The 26510-nt window shown below is 34.6% G+C and overlaps 1 protein-coding gene across 4 annotated transcripts in view; it reads right to left on the bottom strand.

The window, feature by feature from the left end:
- Positions 1 to 26510, bottom strand: part of LOC148949211 (uncharacterized) — a 340130-nt gene that overhangs the window by 279907 nt on the left and 33713 nt on the right. Inside the window, exon 1 of one of the 4 annotated variants that reach the window (XM_089092874.1) lies at positions 9797 to 9876. The exons of the other annotated variants lie outside the window; for them this stretch is intronic. Coding sequence (XP_088949000.1) covers positions 9797 to 9817 — 21 coding nt within the window. The 5' untranslated portion in view covers positions 9818 to 9876. Of the gene's footprint in view, positions 1 to 9796; positions 9877 to 26510 lie in introns of those variants that run through there. 4 annotated transcript variants of the gene reach the window in all.

The following is a 26510-nucleotide window of genomic DNA, read 5'->3' as shown; positions in this document are numbered from 1 at the left end:
AATCCTTCTCATCAAAGTAATGATATTTTACCCTAATACTACCCTAACTTACCTAACTTAAACATGGAGAAATTTTTACTAGCTAACCTAACCTAACTTAGCTAACCTAACCTAACCAAACACCAACCCAGACATGTATGCAAATAGATTCAGAGATAAAAGTGAAAAATATTATTTCTAAGAAAACTTTGTGTGCGCGTTCAGTAAAAGTATGTTAGTATTAAGGTAAAATGTCATTACTTTGATTAGAAGGTTTGTTAGTGTTAAGCAAAACTTGCTACTTCTGACCGACAAGTTGTTATCACAATCTATAAATGTTACTTCTACGAAAAAATTTAGTATCTTTGGTAGAAAATTTGCTAGTTCGAACAGAAAAAGTGTTATCACTGACGAAAAATATTATTTCTAAGAGAAATTTGAGTGTGTGTTCAGTAAAAGTATGTTAGTATTAAGGTAAAATATCGTTACTTTGATGTGAATGTTTGTTAGTGTTCAGAAAAACTTGCTACTTCTGACAGAAAAGTTGCTATTACAATCAAAAATGTTACTTCTAAGAACATATTTGGTATCTTTGGTAGAAAACTTGCTAGTTCGAATAAAAAAAGTGCTATCACTGACGGAATTTATTATTTCTAAGAGAAATTTTTGTTTGTTCAGTAAAAGTATGTTAGTATTAGGGTAAAATATCATTACTTTGTTGAGAAGGATTGTTTGTGTTAAGCAAAACTTGCTACTTCTGACAGAAAAGTTGTTATCACAATCAAAAATGTTACTTCTAAGAAAAAATTTGGTATCTTTGCTAGAAAACTTGCTAGTTCGAACAGAAAAAGTGTTATCACTGATGAAAAATATTATTTCTAAGAAAAATTTATGTTTGTTCAGTAAAAGTATGTTAGTATTAAAGTAAAATATCGTTACTTTGATGAGAATGTTTGTTAGTGTTAAGCAAAACTTGCTACTTCTGACAGAAAAGTTGTTATCACAATCAAAAAATGTTACGTCTAAGAAAAAATTTGGTATCTTTGCTAGAAAACTTGCTAGTTCGAACATAAAAAGTGTTATCATTGACGAAAAATATTATTTATAAGAGAAATTTTTGTTTGTTCAGTAAAAGTATGTTATTATTATGGTAAAATGTTGTTACTTTGATGAGAAGGTTTGTTAGTGTTAAGCAAAACTTTCTACTTCTGACAGAATAGTTGTTATCACAATCAAAAAATGTTACTTCTAAGAAAAAATTTGGTATCTTTGGTAGAAAACTTGCTAGTTCGAACAGAAAAAGTGTTATCACTGACGAAAAATATTATTTATAAGAGAAATTTGTGTGTGTTCAGTAAAAGTATGTTAGTATTAAGGTAAAATATCATTACTTTGATGAGAATGTTTGTTAGTGTTAAGCAAAACTTTCTACTTCTGACAGAAAAGTTTTTATCAAAATCAAAAAATGGTACGTCTACGAAAAAATTTGGTATCTTTGTTAGAAAACTTGCTAGTTCGAACAGAAAAAGTGTTATCACTGACGAAAAATATTATTTCTAAGAGAAATTTCTGTGTGTTCAGTAAAAGTATGTTAGTATTAAGGTAAAACATCATTACATATATGAGAATGTTTGTTAGTGTTAAGCAAAACTTGCTACTTCTGATAGAAAAGTTGCTATCGAAATCATAAAATGTAACTTCTATGAAAATATTTGGTATCTTTGATAGAAAATTTGCTAGTTCGAAAAGAAATAGTGTTATTACTGATGAAAAATATCATTTCTAAGAGAAATTTTTGTTTGTTCAGTAAAAGTATGTTAGTATTAAGGTAAAATATCATTACTTTGATGAGAAGGTTTTTTTGTGTTAAGCAAAACTTGCTACTTCTGACAGAAAAGTTGTTATCACAATCAAAAAATGTTACTTCTAAGAAAAAATTTGGGATCTTTGCTAGAAAACTTGCTAGTTCGAACAGAAAAAGTGTTATCATTGACGAAAAATATTATTTCTGAGAAAAATTTGTGTGTGTTCAGTAAAACTATGTTAGTATTGAAGTAAAATATCATTACTTTGATGAGAATGTTTGTTAGTGTTATGCAAAACTTGCTACTTCTGACAGAAAAGTTGTTATCACAATCAAAAAATGTTACTTCTATGAAAAAATTTGGTATCTTTGCTAGAAAACTTGCTAGTTCGAACAGAAAAAGTGTTATCAATGAAGAAAAATATTATTTCTAAGAGAAATTTTTGTTTGTTCATTAAAAGTATGTTAGTATTATAGAAAAATATCATTACTTTGATGAGAACGTTTGTTAGTGTTAAGCAAAACTTGCTACTTCTGACAGAAAAGTTGTTATCACAATAAAAAAATGTTAATTCTAAGAAAAAATTTGGTATATTTGGTAAAAAACTATCTAGTTCAATCAGAAAAAGTTTAATCATTGAAGAAAAATATTATTTTTAAGAGAAATTTGTGTGTGTTAAGTAAAAGTATGTTAGTATTAAGGGTAAAATATCATTACTTTGATGAGTATGTTAGTTAATGTTAAGAAAAACTTGCTACTTCTGACAGAAAATTTGTTATCATAATAAAAAAAAATTGTACGTATACTAAAAAATTTGGGTATCTTTGGTAGAAAACATGTTAGTTCGAACAGAAAAAGTGTTATCACTGACGAAAAATATTATTTCAAAGAGAAATTTCTGTGTGTTCAGTAAAAGTATTATAGTATTAAGGTTAAATATCATTACTTTGATGAGAATGTTTGTTAGTGTTAAGCAAAACTTGCTACTTCTGACAGAAAAGTTGTTATCACAATAAAAAAATGTTACTTCTATTAAAATATTTGGTATCTTTGGTAGAAAACTTGCTAGTTCGAACAGACTAGTGTTATCAGTGATGAAAAATATTATTTCTAAGAGAAATTTGCGTGTGTTCAGTAAAAGTATGTTAGTATTAAAGTAAAATATCATTAGTTTGATGAGTGGGTTTGTTAGTGTTAAGCAAAACTTGCTATTTCTGACAGAAAAGTTGTTATCACAATCAAAAAATGTTACTTCTATGAAAAAATTTGGTATCTTTGCTAGAAAACTTCCTAGTTCGAACAGAAAAGTGTTATCAGTGATGAAAAATAATATTTCTAAGAGAAATTTTAGTTTGTTGGTCTTTGGGGTGTGTCGGGGGGCCTTTGGGGCCTTTGGGTTCGGTCGCCTTGGGTGGGCATTGTGGGGACGGGGGGGCCTGGGGCCTTTGGGGACCGGGGGGTTCCTTCGGGTTGGGGATTACTTTTTCTATCTTCCACCGAAAAATTAGAATTGAACTTTAAATTTCTTTATGTCTTTGTGAAATAAAAAACTGAAGTGGAAGATTTTTGTTTTCTCTGGAGAAATTAGAATTGAAGTGTGTTCTTTGGTAAAGTTCAGAAGAGAACTTGAACTTTTCTTCACTTCGTTGAGAAAATTTGGAACAGTATTTTAAATTTTTCATCCTTTTGAGAAAAATCTGAACTAAAGTGGAAAATTTTTATATTATTTGGAAAAATAGAATTGAATAAAAACTAATTTCTTTTTCATTGAGAAAATTCAGAAGAGAACTTGAACTTTTCTTCACTTCATTGAGAAAATTTAAAATTGAAATAGAACTGCTTATCTTTCGAGAACATATTCACAGCTATGATATAGCTTTTTCTATCTACTATGGAAAAATTTAGAAATTTTAAAATTTGTTTAAGAAGCATATTAAGAAAAGAACTTGTTCTGAAATGCCTTTGAAAAGTATTGCTTGGTGTTGGAGCAATCAAAAAGCTGTAAAGTATAGTTGTGGGTGAAAAAAACAAGTACTTCAAGTTGGAAAATGGGTTTAGGAGGGACATTAAGAAAGTAACTTGCTCTGAAATGGTCTTTGAAAAGTATTTCTTGGTGTTGAAGTATCCAAAAAGCTGTAAATTATAGTTGTGTGTTAATTATATTATTTATTACCTTTTTATATTTTTTTTATTATTTTAATTAATTTTTTAAATTGCTCTTAATAGTTCTTAGAAAATTATTTCTTTGTTTTGAGGAATCCAAAAAGCTGTAATGTATAGTTGTGGGTGAAAAAGATAAGTATTTCAAGTTGGAAAATGGGTTTAGGGGGGACATTAAGATAGTAAATTGCTGTGAAATGGTCTTTGAAAGGTATTTCTTGGTGTTGAGGTATCCAAAAAGCTGTAAAGTATAGTTGTGGGTGAAAAAGATAAGTACTTCAAGTTGGAAAATGGGTTTAGGAGGAACAGTAAGAAAGTAACTTGCTCTGTAATGGTCTTTGAAAGGTATTTCTTGGTGTTGGGACACTCAAAAAGCTGTAAAGTATAGTTGTGTGTGAAAAAGATAAGTACTACAAGTTGCAAAATGGGTTTAGGAGGGATATTAAGAAAGTAACTTGCTCTGAAATGGTCTTTGAAAGGTATTTCTTGGTGTTGGGACACTCAAAAAGCTGTAAAGTATAGTTGTTGATGAAAGAGATAAGTACTTCAAGTTGCAAAATGGGTTTAGGAGGGACATTAAGAAAGTAACTTGCTCTGACATGGTCTTTGAAAGGTATTTCTTGGTGTTGAGGTATCCAAAAAGCTGTAAAGTATAGTTGTGGATGAAAAAGATAAGTACTTCAAGTTGGAAAATGGGTTTAGGAGGGACATTCAGAAAGTAACTTGCTCTGAAATGCCTTTTGAAAAGTATTTCTTGGTGTTGAGGTATCCAAAAATCTGTAAAGTATAGTTGTGGGTGAAAAAGATAAGTACTTTAAGTTGGAAAATGGTTTTAGGAGGGACATTAAGAGAGTAACTTGCTTTGAAATGGTATTTGAAATGTATTTCTTGGTGTTGAGGTATCCAAAAAGCTGTAAAGTATAGTTGAGGGTGAAAAAGATAAGTACTTCAAGTTGGAAAAGTGGGTTATTAGGGAATATATGACTGGGAATTTTTCTGAAAGTTCCATTGAAATGTATTGAATGTTGTTTATGTATCCAAATAAATCTCATGTATATCTTCGTGTTACAGTTATTTGTCATTAAATATGAAAAATGGGTTTAAGTGGTATAGTAAGACTTTATATTTATCAAAAATGGACTTTGAAAGGTATTTCTTGGTGTTGAGGTATCCAAAAGCTGTAAAGTACAGTTGTGGGTGAAAAAGATAAGTACTTCAAGTTGCAAAATGGGTTTAGGATGAACATTAAGAAAGTAACTTGCTCTGAAATGGTCTTTGAAAAGTATTTCTTGGTGCTGAGGTATCCAAAAAAGCTGTAAAGTATAGTTGTGGGTGAAAAAGATAAGTACTTCAAGTTGAAAAATAGGTTTAGGAGGGACGTTAAGAAAGTAACTTGCTCTGTAATGGTCTTTGAAAGGTATTTCTTGGTGTTGGGACACTCAAAAAGCTGTAAAGTATAGTTGTGGGTGAAAAAGATAAGTACTTCAAGTTGCAAAATGGGTTTTGGAGGAACATTAAGAAAGTAACTTGTTCTGAAATGGTCTTTGAAAGGTATTTCTTGGTGTTGAGGTATCCAAAAAGCAAGTAACTTGCTTGTCTTAGTCGATTACGTCATTCTATGCCCATAAATGAATTCCCGTCATGACCTTCTGATAGGGTTCTACCGATTATGTAATCAATTTCACAGAAATCCATTTGTCCTAGTTGATTACGTCATTCTATGCACATAAATGGATTCCCGTCACGACCTCCTGATAGAGTTCTACCGATTATGTAATCAATTTCTCAGAAATTCAATTGTCTTAGTCGATTACGTCATTCTATGTCCATAAATGATTTCCCGTCATGACCTTCTGATAGGGTTCTACCGATTATGTAATCAATTTCTCAGAAATCCATTTGTCCTAGTTGATTACGTCATTCTATGCCCATAAATGGATTCGCGTCATGACCTTCTGATAGGGTTCTACCGATTATGTAATCAATTTCTCAGAAATCCATTTGTCCTAGTTGATTACGTCATTCTATGCTCATAAATGGATTCCCGTCACGAGCTGCTTATAGGGTTCTACCGATTATGTAATCAATTTCACAGAAATCCATTTGTCCTAGTTGATTACGCAATCAATATATCTCTTCCCCACCTTCCCCTTAGAAACATCAAATTAATTCCCCTTTCGTGAATCAATAATTACCCTTAGAAACAACAAATTAATTCCCCTTTCTTGAATCAATAATTCCCCTTAGGAACAACAAATTAATTCCCATTTCGTGACATATCAATCAATCTTGACATCACCTGTCAGACATTATTAAACTTCGCCTGGAAACAATTTGATTAATGATTGACAGTACCTGTCAGACATTAATAAACTTTGCCTGGAAACAATTTGATTAATGACTGACAGCACAGGTGTTCCAAATTCCCAATCGCTTTAATTAACCACGTGTTCTCCCTAATGACTCTATGCACATGCCCAAAACAACATCGACCTTGGAAATTTAGGTCATTGACCCCATTAACCACGTGCTCTCGCTAGGGACTCTATGCCCAAATATGGTGTTAAAAAAATTTGTAGGTGGCAGCACGGTGTTCTCGTGGGAGTCAATAAGGCCTTTCTACTTTCGACTATTAAAAAGGGAACTAGCCGTTTCAATTTACAAGCAAACGAGCCCTTTTAGAAGTTTCTACGACAACTCCTTCGATACGAAGTGCCCTGGTCTAAGATCCCCCCCCCCCCCAAAAAAAAAATAATAATACATTGTGCAAACATCGTTCTTTACTTAGGCAGCGTTATTGCTCTGCCTATGATTCTAAATACGTAACATATGTAAAATATATAAACGAACAGAACTTATTTGGTATATGAGGGATTGCCCCTCCTTAATACCTCGCTCTTAACGCTAAAATTTGAATTTTTGTCCCAATTATTTAAGAGCAACTCCTGATACATAAGGGCCGTTTATATAAAACAAGAAGCTTTTCTAAAATTATTAAGAAACATTAGCTTGAAAAGCGAGTGATCAAGGAGGGGACAAAGCGCTTATATGCGGAATAATTTCTGTTAGTTTTAAATTTTAATGTTATTCCTTACTTTCAGTTGAAAAAACTTTATTTAACCTCTAATTGTTTTTCAAATAATGCAAGGAAATCTTGCTCTCCTCCCTGGAAATTCCTTCCCTCCACGGAAAATTTCTCTAAGTGAAGTTCCTCCAGCATAAAGTACCAACCCAGAAAATTCCCCCCTGACAATCCCATCTTGACCGAAAAATCCCCCTCGCTGAAATTAAATTTTATTTAATCATTGGCAGCGCAATCGCGCTGCCTAAGTAAAGAACGTTGTTGGCACAATGTATCATATTTTTTTCTTCCATACCAGGGCACTTCGTATCGAAGGAGCTGTCGTAGAAACTTCAAAAAGGGCTCATTCAATTGGAAATTGGAATGGCTATTGCCCTTTTAAATAGTCGAAATTGATTGGAACGCGACTAACACCCCGTCCACGCCCACCAGGTCCCCAAAAACATCCACTCAAAATTTGGAGATAGCCATTTTGTTCAGCGTAGTTGATTTCCACATAGAAATTATGTTTTTGAAGAGGTCACTCCCCCACAGCCCTCAGGGCAAGGGGTGTAAGTTATGCCCTGGGGGCATATAAGACCGATGTTGGCACAATGTATTATTTATTATTTTTTCCTTTAGATCAAGGCACTTCGTATGGAAGAAGTTGTCCTAGAAACTTTGAAAAGGGTTCAATCAATTGGTAATTGGAGTGGCTTGTGCCCTTTTTAATAGTCAAAAGTAATTGGAAGGCAACTAACACCCCTTCGACGCCCACCATTTCCCGAACCACATCCAATCAAAATTTTGTGACAGCCACTTTGTTCAGCATAGTTGATTTCCAGATAGAAATTATGTTTTTAAAGAGGACACTCCGCCAGAGCCCTCAGGGCAAGTGTTGGAAGTTATGCCCTAGGGCATATAAGGTTTTTATAGTAAGTGTTGTCGTAGAAACTTCAAAAAAGGCTCATTTGATTGGAAATCGAAAGGAATAGTGCCCTTTTTAATAGCCGGAAGTGATTGGACGGCAGCTAACCCCCTCTCACGCCCACCTTTTCCCCAAACGTATCCAATCAAAATTTTGAGATAGCCTTTTTGTTCAACGTAGTTGAAAGTTCTGGAAATTAGGTCTTTGAGGATGACAACCCTCCCCAAAGAGCCCTCAGGGCAAGGGTTGTAGGACATATAAGGTTTTTATAGAACGCATTGTCATAGAAACTTCAAAAAGGGATCATTCGAATGGAAATTGAAATGGCTAGTGCCCTTTTTAATAGTCGAAAGTGATTGGAAGGCAACTAACACCCTTTCCACGCCCACCATTTACCCAAACACATCCAATAAAAATTTTAAGATACCCATTTTGTTCAACGCAGTTCAAAGTTCTGCAAATTATACCTTTGAGCAGGACACTTCCCCCACAGTCTTCAGGGCAAGGGTTATAAGTTGTTCCCAGGGGGCATATAAAGTTTTTATTGAAATCTTTGGCGTAGAAGCTTCTAAAAGGGATCATTCGATTGGAAATTAAAAGGGCTAGTGCCCTTTTTAATATTTGAAAGGGATTTGAGGGCAACTAACCTCCCTCCTACGCCCACCTTTTCCGCAAACACATCCAGTCAAAGTTTTTAAATAGCCATTTTATTCAACATAGTTGAAAGGCTTTGGAAATTAGGTTTTTAGGAGGACAACCCCCCCCCCCCACAGCCCTCAAGGCAAGGGTTGTAAGTTATGCCCTGGGGGCATATAAGATTTTTATAGAAAGTGATGTTGTAGAAAATTCAAAAAGGACTCATTCAATTGAAAATTGAAAAGGCTAGTGCCCTTTTTAATAGTCGAAAGTGATTGAAGGGTAACTAACCCCCTCTCACGCCTACCATTTCCCTAAACACATCCAATCAAAATTTTTAGATAGTTATTTTGTTCAAAGTAGTTGAAAGTTCTGGAAATTGGGTCTTTTAGGATGATAACCCCCTCAGAGCCCTCAGTAGAAGGGTTGCAAGTTATGCCGTGGGGGCATATAAGGGTTGTATAGAAATTTGTTGTAGAAATTTCAAAAAGGGCTCATTTGTTTGGAAATTGAAAGGGCTAGTGCCCTTTTTAATAGTCGAAAGTGAATGGAGAGAATGTAAGTTATGCCACTTGACAAAGGGTAAAATGCATTGGCCGTCAGAGAGGCTTTGACTGAAAACACAAAATAAAAGTAGCCCTTTCAATAAATTAACGTTAGTGATAAAGGCTTCTGATTAGCTGAAAGTGGTGTAATGCGATCATTTTCAACAGATCAAAGTCCATTTACCGATCCTTTTGCTTCAAATCAGAGCCATTCAAAAGGGAAGAGGAAACTGCCCCAAGCGCCAGAGCCAGAGGAAGGTTCGGCTGGGGGTTGCCCGCTTTGACCATTGTTTGTAATGCTGTTGGGGTTTTTTGGCTTATATTTGAGTTGGGAGGGGGGCACCGCAATAATTTTTTTCCAACCCAACGAATGGCTCTGCTTCGAATTGTCACTTCTGGTACAGTTTCTAAAACCTGTCTCACATATGCACAGACAGTGGTAGTGGTAGTATGCAAGTGCACTGGTTTAAAATAGCGACACTTAAGTGTTCCATTTTCAAAATGACCTGGATGTTTGTGGACTGCACTCACTACCCTGTTAGAAGCTCAGTAGTTGCTACTACTATAACATATTATGTACAATATTAACATACAAAATTTTACACAAAATCCCAGCCATCTCAAGAGTTTAGAATAAAATCAGGGACATTATATGCTAACTTTTCTGATATTATAATCCTACCTCCCCGCAAGTTATTTCCATGGCCTATATTCCAAACAATCCACTTACAGATGTAAAGTAATTACAAGTGTGTTTTACTGAGAATCGACACTTGAAAGAACTGAGAAAATGTTAGGTATCAGAGATTGAACCTTTATCAAATTAAAAGCAATAAAAGCAATGTACTTGAAAACATTTAGCAGTTAAGATAATAATTTACTTAGATATGAAAATAGAAAAAGCAATAAAATCCTGGTAATGAAAGAAGTAATTGGCAGCCAATTATGCTAAATCAATAGAGATATCTAGACAGATATTTACAATTTCAAAACGAAAAAAATTTTTGTTCTTTCGGTAAAGATAAGTATTTTGTCAAAATTTGAATGGTTTTGTAAAATATCTAAAATATTTCCTTTGTTTTCTTCGTCTTTTTTTTTTCGTTCTGGGCATATTTCGGGATCAGGTCTGCCGAAACCCAAACACTGATTCCAGGGAACAAATTTCTTTGTGCCTGCGCCATTTTTTTTTTAGTAAACCGGTAAACATGCAAGAAAAATGTCAGGTAATGTCAGTGGGTCTGAATATTAGGAACAAAAGACTGCAAGTCTCACTTCCCTAGTGATTTCTTAAAATTACAGATGTGGATTGTTCAGTATAGCATCAATCTTTTGAAAGTTCTGATAGAACTTCCGTACTGCTTCTCAGTTTTGTATTGAGTTTAAAAAAGAAGCCATGGAAAGTTCTGAACTAAAAATGCCGCAATAATTCATTAGAAATAAATAAAAAAGCAACAAGTACACCTGCTCTACAACACAAAAAACATTGTGCTGGACTTCTTTGAGGCTACGGCGATTGGAATATTATTAGCTGTTTAGCTGTGGCTATTTTAGCTGTATAATGTATCTATAATGCTTAAATCACAGCAAAAGACAGTGGCACCAATTGGGAGGAGGAGAAGGGAGATATTTATCATTCCCTAGCTTCTTTATCCCCCCTAGATTTCGAAAAATACATATTTTTGGTATTTACGTTGAATTTTCATTGAAAAAAAAACAACAAATTGCCCACCCCAGTAGTAATGGTGTTAAAGGTTTCAATTACACTTACAATTACACATGAATTGCGCACGGAAAACCCACGCATGTGTCATTACACTTACACATGCAAATTGCAAAAAAAGCATGCAAAAACCTATAAAGTGATTAAACACGTTATGAAAGTTACACCTTTTCAAAGAGAGTGAGTATCCTCTCACATGGCCTTCCACTTCTACGGATGCCCTAGGAAAATATTTCTATGGAAGCTCTACACCTTTTCAAAGAGATTCAGAACTCCATCACACAGTTTGACGTGCAAATTGCCAAAAAATTAAGTTTTGAGGAGATTACGTTCCTTGGCACCTTTTCATGTTGTCAATCAGATGGGTTTTGAAAGCACAGTGTGTACATGTGTGTAGGCTTTGTTATTTAAAAAATTGGACGCTACAATCAGAATTCTTTGATTGACATTTGCAAAAAAGGGTTTAGCATTTGCAAATTTGATCCTATTAAGGTGGAAAAAAAAAGAGTTTAGCATTTGCGAATACTTCAGAGCCAACTTGCTAGCGAAAAACCCGTGTGATTGACTTGAAATAAAAATTTTTAACAAGAAAGGGCTGAAAAGTGTTTTGGGGGAGATGGGATGATTGTGTACTTTATAATACACAAGTGATGTTTGGACAGTGTTGTCAATTTAAAATAGTTTAACGTTATACTATACGAAGAAGTAAAACAATTTTTTTTTGTTAAATAAGTAGTTCTTGTATCTTTTAAAAGAGCTTTACGGGGTTTGAGAGACTCGGTTGCCCAATTCCGTGTGGTTTTTCTTTACTTGGTGCCCATTAAAAACGAAATTTTTGTGTTAAATAAGTAGTTCTTGTATCTTTTAAAAGAGCTTTACGGGGTTTGAGAGACACGGTTGCCTGATTCCGTGTTTTTTTCCTGGACTTGGTGCCAATTAAAAACAAATATTTTGTCTTAAATAAGTAGTTTTTGTATCTTTTAAAAGAGCTTTACGGGTTTTGAGAGACCCTGCTACCTTATTCCGGGGGGTTTTTATTTAATTGTAGCTCCATAAAAAAAAAGTTTTTTTGTTAAATAATTAGTTCTTTAATCTTTTAAAAGAGCTTTATGGGGTTTGAGAGACTCGGTTGCCTGATTCCGTGTGGTTTTTCTTTACTTGGTGCCCATTAAAAACGAAATTTTTGTGTTAAATAAGTAGTTTTTGTATCTTTTAAAATAGCTTTAAGGGGTTTGAGAGACTCTGTTGCCTGATTCCGTGTGGTTTTTCTTTACTTAGTGCCCATTAAAACGAAATTTTTGTGTTAAATAAGTAGTTCTTGTATCTTTTAAAAGAGCTTTATGGGGTTTGAGAGACTCTGTTGCCTGGTTCCGTGTGGTTTTTCTTTACTTGGTGCCCATTAAAAACGAAATTTTTTTGTTAAATAAGTAGTTTTTGTATCTTTTAAAAGAGCTTTACGGGGTTTGAGATTTTAATGCAGTAGTTTTTTAGTAAGGACACTCGATATCCTAAAAGAGTTTGATTCAAACTTTTACCTTGAGAATCGATGTTGTTAGAAGAATTTCAAAAGGATCGTTTATGAGTGCTGGCGTATCTGATGAAATAGTTTAGGTCGTATGAACAATTTAATTTTTTTTTAATGCAGTAGTTTTTTAGTAAGGACACTCGATATCCTAAAAGTGTTTGATTCAAACTTTTACCTTGAGCATCGATGTTTTTAGTAGAATTTCAAAAGGATTGTTCATAAGTGCTGATGTATCTGATGAAATAATTTAGATTGTATGATTAATTTAATTTTTAAGTATTTTTTTTTGCAGTAGTTATTTAATAAGCACACTCGATATCCTTAAAAATGTTTGATTCAATTTTTACATTGAGCATCGAAGTTTTTAGTAGAATTTCAAAAAGATCGTTTATAAGTGCTGACCTGTCATTGATGAACTAATTCATGTCGCATGATAATTTTTTTTTAATGCAATAGTTTTTTCAGTAAGGACACTCGATATCCTAAAAGTGTCTGATTACAACTTTTACATTTAGAATCGATGTTGTTAGCAGAATTTCAAAAGGATCGTTTATGAGTGCTGGCGTATCTGATGAAACAATTTAGGTCGTATGATCAATTTTTTTTTTTTTTTAATGCAGTAGTTTTTCAGTAAGGACACTCGATATGCTAAAAGTGTTTGATTAAAACTTTTACCTTAAGAATCGATGTTGTTAGCAGAATTTCGAAAGGAACGTTTATAAGTGCTGGTGTATCTGATGAAATAATTTAGGTCGTATGATAAATTTAATTTTTTTTAATGAAGTAGTTTTTCAGAAAGGACACTCGATATCCTAAAAGTGTCTGATTCAAACTTTTACCTTGAACATCGGTATTGTTAGCAGAATTTCAAAAGGCTCTTTTATGAGTGCTGGCGTATCTGATGAAATAACTTAGGTCGTATGATAAATTTCATTTATTTTTTTAATGCAGTAGTTTTTAAGTAAGGACACTCGATATGCTAAAAGTGTTTGATTCAAACTTTTACCTTGAGAATCGATGTTGTTAGCAGAATTTCAAAAGGATCGTTTATGAGTGCTGGTGTATCTGATGAAATAATTTAGGTCGTATGATAAATTTAATTTATTTTTTTAATGCAATAGTTTTTCAGTAAGGACACACGATATCCTAAAAGTTGCTAGCGAAAAACCCGTGTGGATGAGTTGAAATAAAAATTTTTAACAAGAAATGGCTGAAAAGTGTTTTGGGGGAGATGGGTTAATTGGAAGAAGGATGTATTATCGAAGTTATAGTGGAGGGCGAGTTGCTAGCGAAAAATCTAAGCTAATAAGGGTTTTTTACCATAAACTCTAGTTTTTTGTAAGAAAATTATGGAAAATACAATTCGTTGGTTCATAGGTGAAACTTAAGTCCAGGTATGGATCGAAAAATAAACTATTTCTGTAAAATCTGAGCTAATAAAGGTTTTTGGATACTCATAATAATGAGGACTGATGGTTCTAATTCAATTTTTTTTTCATAAAAACAAACTATTTTTTTTTAACTTCGAAATTATTCAACTTTATTTTTTTTTTTATCATGAACCCTTTCTAGACCAATTTGATCAACTTGGAGAAAGTTCAAATAGAATCGTTACTGATATTGATATTAGTGCGTAAACTGCAAACTGGCAAAAATATCCAAAACTTTTTTTCTTATAGCATTGTCTATGAAGACATTTCTTCATCTTAATTGGCTTTAGAAATATCATGTAAAATAAACTAGCCAAACCGTCGTTGCTTTGTCGAATTTTGAGCAAACAAAAGGATTGTAACACCTGATTGGCTCGTTTGTATGCAATTTCAAGCCAGTGAAAAGAACGAAACGTCTTTAAGTCACATTTTTTTTAAAAAGTAAATTCGTTGTTTCTCTATGATGCAATCCCAGCGTCCCCCTGCTCTGAGTGTTGAAAATGATTTCACGACATTATTTTAGTTTTTTTTTCTTGTCCCAAACTATTTTTTTATCATGAACCCTTTAGAGATCAATTTGATCAACTTGGAGATAGAATCGTTACTGATATTGATATTAGTGCGTAAACAACAAACTGACAAAAATATCCAGGACTTTTTGATTCAAACTTTTACCTTGAGAATCGATGTTGTTAGAAGAATTTCAAAAGGATCGTTTATGAGTGCTGGCGTATCTGATGAAATAATTTAGGTCGTATGATCAATTTAGTAAGGACTCTCGATATCCTAAACGTGTCTGATTCAAACTTTTACCTTGAGCATCGATGTTTTTAGCAGAATTTCAAAAGGATCGTTTATGAGTGCTGGCGTATCTGATGAATTATTTTAGGTCGTATGATAAAGTTAATTTATTTTTTTAATGCGATAGTTTTTAGTAATGACACTCGATATCCCAAAAGTGTTTGATTCAAACTTTTACCTTGAGCATCGATGTTTTTAGCAGAATTTCCAAAGGATCGTTCATAAGTGCTGGCGTATCTGATGAAATAATTTAGGTCGTATGATAAATTTAATTAATTTTTTTTTTAATGCAGTAGTTTTTTTTTTAGTAAGGACAGTCGATATCCTAAAAGTGTCTGATTCAAAATTTTACCTTGAGAATCGATGTTGTTATAAGAATTTCAAAATGATCGTTTATGAGTGCTGGTGTATCTGATGAAATAATTTAGGTCGTATGATCAATTTAGTAAGGACACTCGATATCCTAAAAGTGTCTGATTCAAACTTTTACCTTGAGCATCGATGTTGTTAGAAGAATTTCAAAAGGATCGCTTATAAGTGCTGGCGTATCTGATGAAGTAATTTAGGTCGTATGATAAATTTAATTTATTTTTTTAATGTAGTAGTTTTTAGTAAGGACACTCGATATCCAAAAAGTGTTTGATTCAAACTTTTACCTTGAGCATCGATGTTTTTAGCAGAATTTCAAAAGGGTCGTTCATAAGTGCTGGCGTATCTGATGAAATAATTTAGGTCGTATGATAAATTTAATTTTTTTCTTAATGCAGTAGTTTTTCAGTAAGGACATTCGATATGCTAAAAGTGTTTGATTCAAACTTTTACCTTGAGCATCGATGTTCACACACACAGAGCGACGACACATGCACAGAGACGACACGTGCACAGACACGACACACACACACACACACAGAGAGAGAAAACACACACACAGAGACGACACACACACACACACACACAGACGACACACACACAGAGATGACACACACACACAGAGACGACGCACATACAGAGAGGACACAGACAATACACACACAAAGAGATGACACACACACACACACGGACGATACACACATAGAGACGACACACACACAGAGATGACACACACACACAGAAATGAAAAACACACAGAGAGAAAACAAAAACACATATATGACACACACAGAGAAGAAACACATAGAGACGATAAACGCACATATACGATGCATACAAACAAATACACAACGTACACCGACACCACGAACACGCACACAACACACACACACACACACACACACACACACACACACACACACACACACACACACACACACACACACACACACACACACACACACACACACACACACACACACACACACACACACACACACACACACACACACACACACACACACACACACACACACACACACACACACACACACACACACACACACACACACACACACACACACACACACACACACACACACACACACACACACACACACACACACACACACACACACACACACACACACACACACACACACACACACACACACACACACACACACACACACACACACACACACACACACACACACACACACACACACACACACACACACACACACACACACACACACACACACACACACACACACACACACACACACACACACACACACACACACACACACACACACACACACACACACACACACACACACACACACACACACACACACACACACACACACACACACACACACACACACACACACACACACACACACACACACACACACACACACACACACACACACACACACACACACACACACACACACACACACACACACACACACACACACACACACACACACACACACACACACACACACACACACACACACACACACACACACACACACACACACACACACACACACACACACACACACACACACACACACACACACACACACACACACACACACACACACACACACACACACACACACACACACACACACACACACACACACACACACACACACACACACACACACACACACACACACACACACACACACACACACACACACACACACACACACACACACACACACACACACACACACACACACACACACACACACACACACACACACACACACACACACACACACACACACACACACACACACACACACACACACACACACACACACACACACACACACACACACACACACACACACACACACACACACACACACACACACACACACACACACACACACACACACACACACACACACACACACACACACACACACACACACACACACACACACACACACACACACACACACACACACACACACACACACACACACACACACACACACACACACACACACACACACACACACACACACACACACACACACACACACACACACACACACACACACACACACACACACACACACACACACACACACACACACACACACACACACACACACACACACACACACACACACACACACACACACACACACACACACACACACACACACACACACACACACACACACACACACACACACACACACACACACACACACACACACACACACACACACACACACACACACACACACACACACACACAAAGAGAGAGACACAGAGAGACGACACATGCACAGAGACAACACACACAAAGTGACGACTTACACATAGATACGACAAACACACAGAGACAACAAACACACAGAGACGACACACATAGAGAGACGACACACACACCGAGAGACGACAAACACACAGACACAAAAAGACGACACACACACAGATACGAAACACACAAAGAGACAACACACGCACAGAGACGACACACACACAGAGTCGACACACACACAGAGTCGACACACACACATGTTCGACTCACACACAGAAATGACAAACACACATAGAGACGACTCAAACATAGAGAGGACAAACACACAGAAACGACACACACACACACACATATACAAACACACACACACACACACACACACACACAGAGAGGCAGAGAGACGAAACACACACACAGAGACGAGACATACACAGAGGCGACACACACACACACAAACACACACACACAGAGAGGACAGATATACAGAGAAGACACAAAAAAAAAGAAAACACACCCACAGAGACGACACGCACACAGATACGAGACACACATAGAGACGACCCACACACATACAGACATAACAACACACACACACACACACACAGAGACAACACCCCAACAGAGACGACACACACACACACAGATACGACACACACACAAAGTGACGACTTACACATAGAGACGACACACGCACAGAGACAACAAACACACAGAGACGATACACATAGAGGGACAACACACACACACACACACACACACACACACACACACACACACACACACACACACACACACATACACACACACATAGAGCCGACTCACACACAGAGAGGACAAACACAAAGAGACGACAGACACAAAGAGACGACTCACACACAGAGAGGACAAACATACAGAAATGACACGCACACACATAGAGACGACACGCACATAGAGACAACACAGACACAGAGACGACATACACACACACAGAGACAAAACACACACAGAGACGACACATACACAGAGACGACACACCCACAGAGATGACACACACATTGAGACGACACACGCACAGACAGGATACACAATACAGAAATTTGGAAACGGGTAACCCCGTCTAAAATTTTTTTTTTCATAATTTCCTGAATTAAATTTCTGTTCTGGAATTTCTGTTCCTGGACAACTCTCAAGGTAAAAGTTTGAATCAAACACTTTTAGCATATCGAGTGTCCTTACTGAAAAACTACTGCATTTAAAAAAAAATTGATCATACGACCTAAATTATTTCATCAGATACGCCAGCACTCATAAACGATCCTTTTGAAATTCTGCTAACAATATCGATTCTCAATGTAAAAGTTGGAATCAGACACTTTTAGGATATCAAGTGTCCTTACTGAAAAAACTATTGCATTAAAAAAAAATTATAATGCGACATGAATTAGTTCATCAATGACAGGTCAGCACTTATAAACGATCTTTTTGAAATTCTACTAAAAACTTCGATGCTCAATGTAAAAATTGAATCAAACATTTTTAGGATATCGAGTGTGCTTATTAAATAACTACTGCAAAAAAAAATACTTAAAAATTAAATTAATCATACAATCTAAATTATTTCATCAGATACATCAGCACTTATGAACGATCCTTTTGAAATTCTGCTAAAAATATTGATTTTTAAAGTAAAAGTTTGAATCAAACACTTTTAGGATATCGAGTGTCCTTACTAAAAAACTACTGCATTAAAAAAAATTAAATTGATCATACGACCTAAATTATTTCATCAGATACGTCACCACTCATAAACGATCCTTTTGAAATTCTTCTAACAACATCGATTCTCAAGGTAAAAGTTTGAATCAAACACTTTTAGGATATCGAGTGTCCTTACTAAAAAAACTACTGCATTAAAATCTCAAACCCCGTAAAGCTCTTTTAAAAGATACAAGAACTACTTATTTAACACAAAAATTTCGTTTTAATGGGCACTAAGTAAAGAAAAACCACACGGAATCAGACAATAGAGTCTCTCAAACCCCATAAAGCTCTTTTAAAAGATACAAGAACTACTTATTTAACACAAAAATTTCGTTTTAATGGGCACTAAGTAAAGAAAAACCACAAGGAATCAGGCAACAGAGTCTCTCAAACCCCTTAAAGCCTTTTTAAAAGATACAAAAACTACTTATTTAACACAAAATTTTCGTCTTTAATGGGCACCAAGTAAAAAAAAACCACACGGAATCAGGCAACCGAGTCTCTCAAACCCCGTAAAGCTCTTTTAAAAGATACAAGAACTACTTATTTAACACAAAAATTTCGTTTTTAATGGACACCAAGTAAAGAAAAACCACACGGAATCAGGCAACCGAGTCTCTCAAACCCCATAAAGCTCTTATAAAATATACAAGAACTACTTATTTGACAAAAAAAATTCATCTTACTTCTTCGTATAGTATACCGTTAAACTATTTTAAATTGACAACTGTCCAAACATCACTTATGTATTATACAGTACACAATCATCCCATCTCCCCCAAAACACTTTTCAGCCATTTCTTGTTAAAATTTTTTATTTCAAGTCAATCACACGGGTTTTTTGCTAGCAAGTCGGCTCTGAAGTATTCGCAAATGCTAAACTCTTTTTTTCCACCTTAATAGGATCAAATTTGCAAATGCTTAACCCTTTTTTGCAAATGTCAATCAAAGAATTCTGATTGTAGCGTCCAATTTTTTAAATAACAAAGCCTACACACATGTACACACTGTGCTTTCAAAACTCATCTGATTGAAAACATGAAAAGGTGCCAAGGAACGTAATCTCCTCAAAACTTAATTTTTTGGCAATTTGCACGTCAAACTGTGTGAGGGAGTTCTGAATCTCTTTGAAAAGGTGTAGAGCTTCCATAGAAATGTTTTCCTAGGGCATCCATAGAAATGGAAGGCCATGTGAGAGGATACTCACTCTCTTTGAAAAGGTGTAGAGCTTCCATAGAAATATTTTCCTAGGGCATCCATAGAAATGGAAGGCCATGTGAGAGGATACTCACTCTCTTTGAAAAGGTGTAACTTTCATAACGTGTTTAATCACTTTATAGGTTTTTGCATGCTTTTTTTTGCAATGTGCATGTGTAAGTGTAATGACACATGCTTGGGTTTTCCGTGCACAATTCATGTGTATTTGTAAGTGTAATTGAAACCTTTAACACCCTTACTACTCACCCCCTGGACTACAAACTACATTTTACCCTCCCCCCTCCCTCATTCCATGTTTTATTGACTTAGCACCACTGGATCCGGAATTAGAAAAGGAATTCCGATACAATTCTCCCTTGTCTTTTTTTTTTTTTTTTTTTGCATTTTATCATTTCTTTTATGCTGAAATACGATGATTGGAAATATTGAATTCAACTAGTGATCCACCCTTCTTAAAAAGATGTGATTTTGTGCTTAGAAATAGATCGATAAGTCTAGGTCTCTCCCATTGAACGATAGTGTTTATAATGGAGATGTGGAGCAGATACACCTCCCTTAATATTTTACCGTTGGTTTATATATATATATATATATATATATATATATATATATATATATATATATATATATATATATATATATATATATATATATATATATATATATATATATATATATATATATATATATATATATATATATATATATATATATATAATATACTATTTTTACAAACGAGCAATATAATTGTATGTTTGTTTATTTATGTATGTATGTATTTTTTCTCGAAAACGGCTCCATATTTTTGGGAAAAAGTTCTATTGCTATTTTTAAGTGACCAAAAAACTGGAGGGCAACCTTTCTCCCGCCCCTTTTTTCCCAAAATCGTCCGATCAAAATTTTGAGATAGCCATTTTGTTCAGCATTGTTGAAAGGCCCAATAACTATGCCTTTGGCTATAACATGACCCCCCACAGCCCCATGGGAATATAACATGACCCTCATGGGTATAACATGACCCCCATGGGAAAGGTAGGCATTCATTTTCGGGTGGGGGTGGGCAAATTTTCTTCTGGGGGCTTTTCCAAGGGGGAATCTATGGAGAGGAAAGTTTCCAGTGAGTGAACTTGAGTTCACTCACTGTGAAAACACAAAGTGTTCACTCACTTTCGCTATATTCTTATTATGAGTGAAATTGTACACTGGGGAAATTTACCAGAATTCTTATACAAATTCTTATATCAAAGTGTGAAAACACACTTTGCGAGTGAACACAAAGTGTTCACTCACTTTCGCTATATTCTTATTATGAGTGAAATTGTACACTGGGGAAATTTACCAGAATTCTTATACAAAATTCTTTTTATATATCTTGCTTTCTCTTTTCCGTCTCAATTTTACGCGCAAAGCGGTTAAGAATAATTGTCTGGGGTAAATTTTCATTGGAAATAAATTGTCTAGTGGATATTCCCGTGGGGAGGGGGTTTCTGCGTGAAGGTGGGGCCAGATTTTCTGGCATTATTTAAAAAACGATCATAACTTAAGTAAAAAAAAAACAAGTTGTTTCAACTGAAAGTAAGGAGCAACATTAAAACTTAAAACAAACAGATATTATTACGTATATATTTGCTCCTCAACACTTCGCTCTTTACGCTAAAGTTTGAATTTCGTCCCAATTCTTTAATAATGACTCCAGAAACACATGAGCCGTTAGTAGGGACCTATCATGAGGTCCCATCCCTCACCCCTGCTGCCATCTACAATTTGATCTAACGGTACCTATCCACATAGACAATGTTATTGATCCACGAAGGGGGACAGATTTCTGAGAAATTGATTTGCATAAACCTCATCTAGTCTAATGAGGTCAAGGTTGATTGATTTGTTGTTGTTGTTGTTTGGCCAAGTGTAATGACACGAGGTGTGATTTACATAATCGTTAGGGGAATGTATTGATCTAGGGGAGAGAATTTCCGAGAACTTGATTGTTGGTGTTCATCCAGGAGAATTGTCTCCGGGAGAAGTTTGCACATGCGCTATCAAGGTCAATTGAGTTGTTAGTGTTCGTCCAGGAGAATTGTCTCCGGGTGAAGTTTATTAATGTCTGTTGGATGATGTCAAGGTCGATTGATTTGTTGGTGTTCGTCCAGGAGAATTGTCTCCGGGCGAAGTTTATTAATGTCTGTTGGATGATGTCAAGGTCGATTGATTTGAAGGTGTTCGTTCAGGAGAATTGTCTCCGAGCGAATTTTGCACATGCGTATTAACGGTGGGGAGAATGTTTTGATCTTAGAGATGGAGAGATTAACGCGGGAAAGGATTTCTTAGGAATTTAAAATGTGACAGCGCAGGTATGCCAAAACAAAAGGAACACGCGTAAATTACGTTTAGGGATTATTTGGGCGAAACTGTTTTGAGACATTTTAGAAGATGATTTAGAAGATGATTTGAGGGTGAAACTCTGTGGTCGTTATAATACACAAGTTCCATTTGAACAGTGTTGTGATGTCCCCTACCCCAACCACCCCCCTACCCCAGCCCCAAAGGCCCCGATCCTCCTACCCCAACCCCGAATGAACCCCCGGGCCCCCAAAGGCCCCCGACCCCCCTAATGCCCCAGAGCCCCCAAAGACCCCCGGGACCCCAAAGCCCACCCTCCCCCTCCCCGCCGGCTATTTTTTTTAAATAATTTTTGAATTTTATTTATATGGCATTTTTTCAACTTTTTTACGTATCTTAAAATGACATAAAATATGCTTACGGCTCTACCAATCGTACTCTGTGCATGTTCATAGACACGACACGGCTTTCCCACTCGTACTCTATGGCAGGTTATCGACACTACCTAGTTTATTGCATGCATTAAATCAAGTGAAGATGAATTATTCGACGAAAGTATGTGCACATGATAAAATCATCGTCGTGTTGAATGCTGACAAGGAGAAATACCTGAACTATGAAACGAGTGCAAGTGGTAACACTATTGGCAAGGTATGCAGGCATTGTCATGACAGCGAGAAGTTAGATTGCTTTGGAGTACCCAAGAATTTCAATCGTGTAAACGTTGGATATGCGAGAGTAACATTACCAGAGAAATTAGTGCTCAAAGAGAATGCAAACTTAAAAATAATTGTCGATGATCGGGGACAACTCCTTGCTACTGTTGCTGGTAACACATTACCTGTTGATACATCCTATCATCATCTTTCCGGTATTAAAGAGCATTTTAAAGAGACAAGAAGAAGACAAGCATACTCCGGCACTAATGTCATTAATCATATCTTATCAATGTGCCAAAACTGCTATCTATGTAAAAAATAATGTGACAATAGACAGTGAAATCGCAGGCAGAATAAAAAGGACATTAGCAGACAATATCATCAATGAATATAAAGATGAATCGACGGAAAGTGAAGCGCAAGTGTACTAATAATGAATAATAATGTATTTAACATATTTTTATATTAATATTCTACATGTCATTATTTCATTAAAAATATCTTATGCATTATTTTGTTAAGTGTTCATTATTTTTAGGGTATGCTAGAACGTCAAACGTGCAAAATATCTTTTAAAAAGGTCAGAGATGTAAGAAAAGGAATTTTTAGAGAAAAAGATACTACTAGCAGGCTCAATTTTTCATAGAAGATAGAAAAGTTCAAGTTCTCTTCTGAATTTTACCAAAGAACACAATTCAATTCTAATTTCACCAGAGAAAATAAAAAGCTTCCACTTCAGTTTTAAGTTCACCAAGACATAAAAAAAATAAAGTTCACTTCTAAATTTTTCCGTAGAAGATAGGAAAAGTTATACTATGATTGTGATTATTTTCCATGTAGATAAAAAATTTCACTTTAATTCCAAATTTTCTTAAATTCAATTCCGACCTTTCTCAAAGAGATGAAAAAATTTAAAGTTCCGTTCCAAATATTTTCCCGGAAGAAGAAAAGTTCAACTTCGATTCTGAATTTTCTCAATGAAAATGAAATAAGTTATTGATCAATTCTATTTTCCCAAAATAATATAAAAATTTCCACTTCAGTTCAGATTTTTCTCAAAGAGATGAAAAAATTTAAAATACTGTTCCAAATTTTTCATAGAAGATAGAAATGTTCAAGTTCTCTTCAGAATTTTACCAAAGAAACAATTCAATTCTAATTTCACCAGAGAAAATAAAAAGCTTCCACGTCAGTTTTAAGTTCACCAAGACATGAAAAATTTAAAGTTCACTTCTAAATTTTTCCGTAGAAGATAGGAAAAGTTATACTATGATTGTGATTATTTTCCATGAAGATAACAAGTTTCATTTTAATTTTAAATTTTCTTAAATTCAATTCCGACCTTTCTCAAAGAGATGAAAAAATTTAAAGTTCTGTTCCAAATATTTTCCCGGAAAAAGAAAAGTTCAACTTCGATTCTGAATTTTCCCAGGCAAAATGAAATAAGTTATTGATCAATTCAAATTTCCCAAAATAATATAAAAAGTTTCCACTTCAGTTCAGATTTTTCTCAAAGAGATGAAAAAATTGAAAATACTGTTCCAAATTTTTCATAGAAGATAGAAAAGTTCAAGTTCTCTTCTGAATTTTACCAAAGAACACAATTCAATTCTAATTTCTCCAGAGAAAATAAAAAGCTTCCACTACAGTTTTAAGTTCACCAAGACATAACAAATTTAAAGCTCCGTTCTAAATTTTTCAATAGAAGATAGGAAAAGTTATACTATGATTGTGATTATTTTCTATGAAGATAAAAAGTTTCACTTTAATTCTAAATTTTCTTAAATTCAGTTCCGACTTTTCTCAAAGAGATGAAAAAATTTAAAGTTCTGTTCCAAATATTTTCCCGGAAGAAGAAAAGTCCCAAGACATAAAAAATTTAAAGTTCACTTCTAAATTTTTCCGTAGAAGATAGGAAAAGTTATACTATGATTGTGATTATTTTCCATGAAGATAAAAAGTTTCACTTTAATTCTAAATTTTCTTAAAGTCAGTTCTGACTTTTCTCAAGGAGATGAAAAAATTTAAAGTTCTGTTCCAAATATTTTCCCGGAAGAAGTAAAGTTCAACTTCGATTCTGAGTTTTCTCAATGAAAATGAAATAAGTTATTGATCAATTTTATTTTCCCAAAATAATATAAAAATTTTCCACTTCAGTTCAGATTTTTCTCAAACAGAGGAAAAAATATAAAATACTGTCCCAAATTTTTCATTGAAGACATAAAAGTTCAAGTTCTCTTCTGAATTTTACCAAAGAACACAATTCAATTCTAATTTCACCAGAGAAAATAAAAAGCTTCCACTTCAGTTTTAAGTTCACCAAGACATAAAAAAAATAAAGTTCACTTCTAAATTTTTCCGTAGAAGATAGGAAAAGTTATACTATGATTGTGATTATTTTCCATGAACATAAAAAGTTTCACTTTAATTCCAAATTTTCTTAAATTCAATTCCGACCTTTCTCAAAGAGATGAAAAAATTTTAAGTTCCGTTCCAAATATTTTCCCGGAAGAAGAAAAGTTCAACTTCGATTCTGAATTTTCTTAATGAAAATGAAATAAGTTATTGATCAATTTTATTTTCCCAAAATAATATAAAAATTTTCCATTTCAGTTCAGATTTTTCTCAAAGAGATGAAAAAATTTAAAATACTGTTCCAAATTTTAAATAGAAGATAGAAAAGTTCAAGTTCTCTTCTGAATATTACCAAAGAAACAATTCAATTCTAATTTCACCAGAGAAAATAAAAAGCTTCCACGTCAGTTTTAAGTTCACCAAGACATGAAAAAATTTAAAGTTCACTTCTAAATTTTTCCGTAGAAGATAGGAAAAGTTATACTATGATTGTGATTATTTTCCATGAAGATAACAAGTTTCATTTTAATTATAAATTTTCTTAAATTCAATTCCGACCTTTCTCAAAGAGATGAAAAAATTTAAAGTTCTGTTCCAAATATTTTCCCGGAAGAAGAAAAGTTCAACTTCGATTCTGAATTTTCTCAATGAAAATGAAATAAGTTATTGATCAATTCTATTTTCCCAAAATAATATAAAAAGTTTCCATTCCAGTTCAGATTTTTCTCAAAGAGATGAAAAAATTTAAAATGCTGTTCCAAATTTTTCATAGAAGATAGAAAAGTTCAAGTTCTCAAAAAAAAGGCAACGTAGAAAAGTTTCCAAATATTTTCCCGGCACAAGAAAAGTCCCAAGACATAAAAAATTTAAAGTTCACTTCTAAATTTTTCCGTAGAAGATAGGAAATTGTGATTATTTTCCATAAAGATAAAAA

Source organism: Artemia sp. Qi Xiang Cuo, chromosome 8 (assembly GCF_049724085.1).
Source record: "Artemia sp. Qi Xiang Cuo chromosome 8, ASM4972408v1, whole genome shotgun sequence".
Classification (NCBI taxonomy): Eukaryota; Metazoa; Arthropoda; class Branchiopoda; order Anostraca; family Artemiidae; genus Artemia; species Artemia sp. Qi Xiang Cuo.
The sequence above is the reverse complement of the archived record's forward strand: the minus strand, read 5'-3'. Positions and strand labels throughout refer to the sequence as shown.